Source organism: Morone saxatilis, unplaced genomic scaffold (assembly GCF_004916995.1).
Source record: "Morone saxatilis isolate NCDOM2014 unplaced genomic scaffold, NCSU_SB_2.0 Contig9, whole genome shotgun sequence".
NCBI classification, from domain to species: Eukaryota; Metazoa; Chordata; class Actinopteri; family Moronidae; genus Morone; species Morone saxatilis.
This window is the reverse complement of record NW_023340268.1, coordinates 7,726,934-7,736,236: the sequence shown is the minus strand read 5'-3', so window position 1 is coordinate 7,736,236 and position 9,303 is coordinate 7,726,934. Positions and strand designations below refer to the sequence as shown.

The following is a 9,303-nucleotide window of genomic DNA, read 5'->3' as shown; positions in this document are numbered from 1 at the left end:
GGAGTAACGGCGTTTAAGTATAATTTCAGCTTTGCATTTTGGCATGTTAAAGTCATTTTTTTATTAAATGACAACATGTAGGTTAACCTTACTTCTGTCAGATCCATGTTTGTGTGGGAGTGAATCAACCACACAGCAGCCAAACACCTCTTCAGCCAACCAGACAGTGAATGAAACAACCAGCGACTCAACAAGCCAACAGGCTTGGTTCCCTCTAATCTCAGTTCCTTGCCAGCCTTGTTTTACTGGGACCTGGTCCAATCGATAGAGACTGACGTAAGAGATGTGTTACATAGTGAGAGACCTGTCCCTTGAGATGACTGAATATCTCTAGGTCTCACACTGCCAAATGCACAATTGCATATTACGGATGAGAATATTGACATATATTTACAGCCAATTGAGGTTAAATTATGTAACCAATTAAATCATGTCTGAAAACAGAAAGATAATAGAGACAGACAATCGAGAGATTATTGGACTTCTAGCCAAGTCATTTACATTACATTATATTACTATGTATTATGCATATTACATAATTTGGTCAAAGTCTTTTCAGGAAGGCACAAACATCCATGGTGCCTAGCAGCTGCTGGGTAACAAACGTAAACACAGAGAAATAATAATCCTATAATTGTGAACAGGCAGCTATATTTTGCTGACTTCTGCTGACTAGCCATTCAAATACCTCCCTGGAGCCTCAACACTGTATGAACAGGGCACAGCTAAGAAGGCAGTCAGAAGCTTGTTTGCTGTATCTAATGACTCCTGAGTGAAGATGTATAGTTTTAAGAGCTGGGAAGACATTTCACTCTGCAGAAACGCTGAAAAACAAAAACAGGTACAAATCATAGTTTCCATCAGATGCAATCCATACTCCAATACTCCCAAACATGCACACACTTTGCAGACATACACACATAAACACCAAGATGGAAACCATCCCCTCTCTCTACCTCACAAATATTTTCCTCTTTGTATGTGCATTTGATTTTAACAGTCCTTCCTTGTCGATGGCTCTCAGTGGAATAGTCATTTTAGGACCTTGTGCTTTTAGCTAGACTGAATGAAAACAAGAATTTAATTTAATTTCACTTCAGTCAATAAACATCATCTCTATTGAGCAGCATGCACATTGTTTGGATTCAGCTACCTTGGCAGCCCAATTTTTTTATCCTCCTCTCCCTGACACTCCTTGTCTCCCCCCTCTCTTCTTTCCTCTTCTCCTTGTCCCGCTCCTTCAAGCAGCCATAACTGTCTGTGTCGGTTTCCTCTTGGTCCAGCTCCTTGAGGCGTTTAAAGAGTAGAAAGGAAATGTTTCCATTTCAAGAGGCATGTCTGATAAGGCAACAGCTTCTCACCCTCTCCTTCCCCTTATCCCCCTCATCCTCACACCTCTGCCTTTTTTCCGTCTGGTCAAATGTACAGACCACCTGCCCCCATTCATTAGCACAGACCACTACTCCACTCTACCATAAAAGAATACAAGAGGACAAACCAATATAAAACACAAACACACACCAGAGCCACTGGATTCTTTTCAAGTGCACCATGACAGTCAGGCACACATAAAACCACACACACACACACACACACACACAGAACCAGACGTACCGTAAGCACATGCTCCCCTTCGCTCTGTTCATCCATTTAGACTAAAACATCAAAGCACAGGCAGCAGGGACGTTAGCCAGTTCCTTCTTTCTGACGGTTATCTCTGTTGTAGAAGGTGTGTGCGAGCTAACCGCTAACAGACACTGTCGCACTTGTCTGTTCCCTCTTCTTCCGCTCATCTCTTTATAGAGAGGGGAGAGAGAGGGAGCAAGCTGCTTCAGAACGCACCGTGCTCTGCTCTACCCCTGTCAGCCCGCTCTTTGCTCAGCAGCCAATCCCACCATGCCACCATGAATATTTCATTCGCCCAGCCAAGAGCCTAAAAACACACGCACACATTTGGAGGGCATTCAAATGCTCACCCGCTGAGGTATTCAGGTCACAAATGAAGAACCACCCCCCAACACAGATAAATAGAAACAAGCACACGTGTGGGTTTGGCATTCCTTGGAGGGTGCAATGAAATGAAAAGGGACAGATAGCTGTGTATTCATTAAGCTTCAAAATGCCTCCCCGTCTTTGACTTTGACATTCCCAATCTTTATCATAGCCTCAAAGTTGGACATGTCATTCAACAACCTGTAATTTTGGAGGACTGTGGGTCATTTGTTTCCTGTCCATAACAAGAACTGTTATATGTTACATGAGTAGGGCAATAAGAACATATTCCTGAAACCTAAGCAGTTAATAAATTTTAATTCACAGAGACACTCTGTGTCTGGTCCAGTAGATACCCTGTGGACCTGACATTCATAACAGCGCCAGTCATTTCCAAGGAAACTAACCACAAAACCATAGAGGCAAAGGTGAAACTAAAATTAAGATAACCCAAATGACGGTAATAAAGTGTGCACAAAATTAAACAGAAAGAGTGACATCTAAAGGCTGAACCGAGGCATCAGGCATTTTTGACTGAACAACCTGAGAGCTTGTGCAGAGTGAAAAAAACGTAACACCACACGCGTGGATATAAGGTTGTTGAATGTGGGGAAAAAAGATGCAGAAGTTATTAGCCTAAACGCATTTTTGATGATAGTAGCGCCACCTAGTGCTAGTATCATGCATTATTTTCAAGTAAAATGTTTTAGAAAACTGACTTTAGGAAAATGTATTCAGATTTATAGCTTTAAATAACTAGTGTGCAGAATTTAGTGGCATCTAGCGGCGACTGAACACCGGTCACGAGAAAGGGTTGTGAAGTGTGTAGGACAGACTGCAGTGGTCCGTTCTGGGCTACTGTAGAAACAGGGTGGTTCAACATGGTGGACTCCATGGAAGGGGACCTGTGCGTCTGCAGATATAAAATGCTAAATCTAAGGTAATGAAAACCCAACAACTGCTATATTCAGATGATACACATACATACATGAAAACATACCTATGAACATTTTATTCCATTTCTGCCAATAGATCCTCCTAAATGTTACACACTAGACCTTTAACTTTAAAAAGAACTCATCACAGGTTCTCAGAGGCCGAGAGGATGCCTTCAAATTGCTTTTTCCTCCCAGACCAACACTTCAAAATCAAAAAATATGCAGTTATTTGTAAGGTAAAGGAAGGAAAATGAGCAAATCCTGAAATTTGAGGAGCTGGAATCATCAAATGCTTGCCATTTATTCTTGATAAATGACTTAACTCTTTACTCAGCTGTTGTTTCAACTCTTCTTTATACAACTTTACAGGATTGTATACTGGGGAATTACTGGAAAGTAAACTGTATATTAAGCAGACATGAATAATGAATGAATGAATACATTATAACACATGTTCCTAATGTAAAGCCACAATAGAAGACAGTACTATAATGATGTGTAATGTTAGTATGCCGATGGTATGTAGCTGCACTGCACAATACATCCAATGTACTACAGATGACGACAGTCGTCGTAAAAGTCGTTGTAAGTGAACTTTAGGTTTTGCTTTCTGTTTGTGGTTCTTTGTGGTCAGGTACGAATATATTTGTTGTTGGGTAGTTCTGCATTATCAAAATATAGCCTGACTGCAGCACAGTTTCCCTTATAACATTTTAGAACAGTTGGTTTTGTGTCCTGTAATATTTTGTATAGTATGTATGCAGAAAGAAAGGTCATGAACAAAATACTTAAACTAAAATGTAGTTTTGCATACACACACACACCCACACACACACACTAATCCAAAAGAACAATATATTCCCAACACTAATTATTTCAGTAGTGTAGCTTCTAATGCAAACCACATGACAGTGTGAAAGAGATTAGGGTCCAGTTTATGCTATCTAAACCATGTGCTTTCAAATCATGTAAAAAATGAGAAGTGTCTATAGCTGTTCCAAATATCTGATCTTCATAGAGGGAAATCTTTAAATATGGGGATAGCAACGCACATTATCAGGCATTCTCTCATGGAGGGCATTTATAGTGTTACGCCGGGGACACACAGGACTGCCCCCTTCTTTTCAGCACCCACATGTTAACCTATTGGGCAGAGCTCCGCGGCCGGCTCATGATCTGCAGCAATAGTTTCAACTTGTGTTACCAGGCTTGCCAACTCCTTTTACAAAAAACAAATAGTATCTGCTATTTGTGATTATTATTAGTGCTTTTTTTTTTACATACTTATTCAACATATTTTTCAGTTGTGCCTAAACAGAGAGCAAGAGAGAAGAGCACACACACACACACACACACACACACACACACACACGATGGTCCTTTTTACTCCCTTGCAGAAGAAGCGACGCCCAGCTCATCCAGTAACACATAAAAAGCTTCACATCATAAATTCATGAGGTTATTATAAAGACCAGCAGAGGAGTATAATCGCTTGTTGGTGGGCACGGAAAAATTCACTTCTGCTGTGAACAGCCAGGCTATAGCTCGAGCGAGAATTGACATATTGCATCACTTTGGTCTCTTGTGTGTCCCCAGCGTTACACTCTGTTGCTCACATGAAAAGTGTGTCAAGAATGACAAAAAGAGATAGAAATAGAAATTCCAACCCTTCTTATTTCCCCACCTCCACACACCTAATCTAATAACTGCATGTAAGTGTCAAATGTCCTTAACATGTAATGTTCTCTTTAGGCTTTCATGCTGCCCATGAAAATGCTTTTTGTGTTAATCTGCCGATTCATTTTATATAACTGTTTGGCCAACAAAAACTGTGAAAAATGCCAATCACAATTTGTTCAAGCCCAAGATGAAATGCATCAAACTGCTTGTTTTGCTGACCAATAATCCAAAACCCAAAGATATTCAGCTTACTATCATGGAAGAGAGAAAAAGCAGCAAATTCTCCAGTTTGGAGGTTGGACCGGGAGATAATTGAAAAAAAAACCCCCACTATTAATCAATTATCGAAATAGTTGCATTATTATTTTAATCAGATCGCTGACTAATTGACTAATAGCTTCAGCTCTAAACATTTCCATCCATCCATACAGTCAGCCATCCTATGCTTTCCGCTCATGAGGTAACACAGCTTTGTCTGGCATGTGCACCTCCCACTGTTCACACACAAGAAAGAGGCTTAGGGAACAAAGATTAACTTCTCAGCATCTTAGATCTATCGTCCATGCCAGTTTATATGACCACCAAAAGGAAACCAAGCTCCGTCATACGCAACCACCAAGACTTGGCAGCATAATGAGTTAATGAGTTTTGTAAGTTTTCCTGTAATTAGATGAGCTTTCAAATCCTCTCTGTACACATGGTAGACAGAGGCCTAATGCTATTTAAATTAGATTAGTGCAATCTTTGGCCCTTTGATCTGCTTTTCTGTCTTTTACATTCACACAGTTACCATTAGGGCATTGCTCTGTTCACACACAAGCTTCAAAGTGCCACAGTCAGCCGGGCTCCGATCAAAGATCTCCCAGCAGTAATCTCCAGGCCAGAAAAGTAGGCTTGTGGTCAAATGTTGCTGATTCGAATCGTGGCTAAAGGAAAAGAATGGCAATCTCCCCTACCTCCACAGCTATTGTTGATGGCAAGTCGGTGACCTTCAGTTGAGGGTTGTAGCTCTACAGAGCAGCTCCAAAGTGTAAATGCATTGGAAGGTGTGAATGTGAGGCACAGAGAAGTTAGAAACGACTGCCAACTATGTGGACAATCAAACTCGACAGACAGAAAGCAACTACATAACAATGATACACATGTCTATGTCAATTCCTATGTGATTTTGTGGACTGTTAAAAACCCTGTGGGCTGTTGTACTGTTATCGCATCCTACTTTCTAAAGGAACATTTCATTCTCGCAAAAAGTAGAATGGGTACAATATAAACAAACAGGCTCTCTGTTGTGTACGCCAATTAGCCCTTTTGCTGGGTAACTTAGGAATTAATTATTTCTATCGTATTATCATGGTATAGCTGAACAGAACAGAGCACCATGAGACTGGCAAAGAGGCTCATTCTGTGTAATTACCCGTTCAAAGCAATGCCATACAGTGAGTAAGCATCATAAAACACTCACTAACCCTGGCAGTAAGTGCTGAGCCAATAATAGTCCAGGTCAAAGAGCCTACACTGGTTGGACTAAAACCCTCTTTCAGTAGTGGAACAGCAGGACGCGCAAATCCCTCTTTGCGTGGCAAGCCGGCAAACACCTGAGGTAAAGTGCGATGAAAGCTCACACTGTAGAGCCAGGTGAGTATAGCCGATAAACAGAGCCCAAGATGTCCGCGACAGAAAGTGTCTATTTATTGTCAAAATATGACACATGGACCAAAGAAAGGAAGATAGTCTGCAGGAGTTTAGGATGTCATTATCGCCTGATAACCTTTTGTTGTTGTTTTAAAATTAAATACACATATCAACTTCAAAATGTTTGCTGGTATAGCACTTTTTGGTCTATGTAGGATAAAATAATTGAACCCATCTCTCTGGTAAAAGAGACAAAACATAGTCATAGAAGGAATTGTCTCTAAGCTCTCTAAGTAGCTCTCTAGAAAAAAAAAAAGCCACAAACGTAACCTATGATGATAATTGGTGGCATAAATGCATGTTCATTCTTGGTATGACTCAAACCCTTTTCCTTACGTCAAAAGGAAGACCCCTAACAACCAGCAAGCCTGAAAATAACAAGAGTTTCTTGTTGAAACCAGACTCATGTTTTTTTAAACATGCGTTCACTAGCTGAACGTCCGACCTCGCCCAGCTTAACAACTGGTGTGCTGTCTGGGATGTTGCAGGGTTTTTTTTTAAAGGAGTAAACAGTAAATGTGCCCATTATTAGGCATCAAGCGGCTCAGTTACTGCCTGAAGGGTCATGTGTCACACTGAACGCTTTGACTTTAAATGCCTACAGAAGAAGTAAGCAGTTATCCAGCAACTCCTTTCTATTGGGCAGCCAGGGGTCAAGTTTCCCCAGACTTGCACACACACACACACACACACACACACATACTGAGGGGACACGCACGCACAAGCATAGTAGTGGACAACCCTACACCCGGTGACATTGATGTCAGACAGTCAGCATGCATTTTAAACTTAGCACTGCAACCGCTTTCTTTTTTTGGGCTTCTTCAGGCCGCTGTGTGTCTGATGCTCATCATCCCATCTGTTAAGTTACACCCAACAGACAGGATGTGGGTCTCTACTCTAACCCACAACTCAGCTCAAACATGTACACTGTACAGAGTTTGGTGGACGTAAGCAACTGTAACTCACCTGTCTGATACTGTGCAAAATGATAATGTGTCCTCCACTTCCATGTCTATTTTCCCACTACCAGCCCCCCCTTGCTTGCACACGCTTTCACAGTAAAATTAGCAGCACTTCCTGAAGTGGAAATGTCACACAAAGCTGATCTATTCTGGGCGCATTTGAAATGCAAATTAGCTTTTTTATACATATATTTTTTGTAAATGTACCAGCAGATCTTATCAAGTCACATAAATGAAGTGAGGGACGGGTAAACCTGTTGAACATAATGCTACAAAGCCGGCACAAGGCTGTAACCTTAATTAATTACAGGCATTATAACACAGTGTCAGTCACTCAGGCGGCACCAGATGCTTATAATCCAGTGCTAGTTAAGTATACGTTTTAATCCGGACACACACTTTATGTCCAGACTTGCAAGCTAACAGGACATCCTTTAATTCAACTAATGTTAATAACATTAATAACGCCACTAAAACCGGCTTGACTCTGCTCGCGTCCGCTAGTAAGCAAGCACTGTCTTAAACCCACAAAGAAGATGACCCAAAAACTAATTAAAAACAGACCGGTGAAACAGTTTTCTATTAGAAATATATGTGAACGCTTTCGCTGACTTTTAACAAGAGACCTGGACACACAACTTGCAACCACGCCACGTGTCAGAAGTAGAAGCCGGCTAACAATAGCAGCCGGCCGGATGGTGCCCCTCTGAATCTGACTCCCAAGCATCCCCCGTACTTCCCCACACGGCTGCTCAGGCAGAAACAGGGGGCAAACACGGACAAAGAGCGCTACACATATAATGGTGGGCCAACCGTTTTAAGTGTGCTGGGCGGGTACTTACTGTTCTCAAGAGGGGCCTCATTTGTTCCGCAGACTCGTCCATACCTGTCGCCGGTCTTGCAGCACACCGTTAGCTCTAGGGAGGGTTATTTGTTTGTGTTTGTTTGTTTCCAGTTGATGTGCGGCGGAGACCGGGTCCGGTGACACTTGTGTGAACTGTAGCAACTGCCTGCGCTTTGCCTGGCGACGCGTTAAGGACACGCCCCTCGGATGATTGACAGCGATTGATTGCCAATTCGCGTTCAATGCCCGGCGTTCTCAGCCAATCAAATCGAATAACGTAACGATGAGGGCGGGGTATATTTTCGTCTAGTCTGAAAGTCCCAAGCGGGCTTTTTTATTTATTTATTTATTTATTATTTACCTATTTAACCCAGCTGGGACGACTTGTGCTTCCATTATTTCACATGTAAGTTGGAAAAAGGAGAACTATTAAAACGCATAAAACTTTACTTTGAATTATAGTCTAGATGTCCAAGTTTTATAAACTAACGTGATATGAAAATGATGCATGTAGCCGTATTAGGTATCTTGGGTTTGGATTTTTGGCACAATATAGCGTGAATGGAGACTAAACAACCAGATACAGGATAGGCTATATAATTGATATTATATCACACTTTTTAATTTAATCTTAAAGCTCCTTAAAGGCAAAGGCTGTCATGGAAATGTAAACCAAAGTAACCACCCCCATAAGTCAAAAACAATGCACAGGAATCTAGAATAATATCTGTATTCTCATTTGTGACAAACTCAAATTTGACAAACACGCAATCAATTGAATGTACAACAATTCATATAGAATATACCTGTAATTTACCTGTAAATAAAGGTAAAAAATTAATGTTTGTTTGGGCCTTTAAGGTAAATCTAGTATTCTTGAATTTGAGAGACAGAGCTTAATAAACTTTATTTTCTGAAGATGTTTACCTGAAGGTAATCAGTTCTAAATATTATGAATGAAGTCATGCAATAATTTGAAATTAAATTCTTATCATCCAGCAGTATAAAACCTTTAATACATCCATGATGAAAAAAAAACCCCTTTGCTTATCATTTTATAATAGATGCAACTACAGTGTAATGATTACTTTTCACCAGCAGATGGCAATGCTGTATCAACCATTTCTCTCTCATGTCTCACTGACAGCAGTCGGCTGCAAGATATGAACATATTTAATTTACTCCTTAGAGG

General features: G+C 40.9%; 1 protein-coding gene across 9 annotated transcripts in view; it reads right to left on the bottom strand.

The window, feature by feature from the left end:
- LOC118342415 (sodium bicarbonate cotransporter 3-like) overlaps positions 1 to 8,276 on the bottom strand; it is a 42,338-nt gene extending 34,062 nt beyond the window's left edge. For 7 of the 9 annotated variants that reach the window (XM_035680947.1, XM_035680941.1, XM_035680946.1 and 4 more), the window contains exon 1: positions 8,110 to 8,276. In XM_035680947.1, the coding sequence (XP_035536840.1) occupies positions 8,110 to 8,151 (42 nt within the window). In that variant the 5' untranslated portion in view covers positions 8,152 to 8,276. Of the gene's footprint in view, positions 1 to 1,614; positions 1,839 to 8,109 lie in introns of those variants that run through there. The other 2 variants (XM_035680949.1, XM_035680942.1) reach the window with 2 other exon arrangements.
- Positions 8,277 to 9,303: the final 1,027 nt, after the last annotated feature.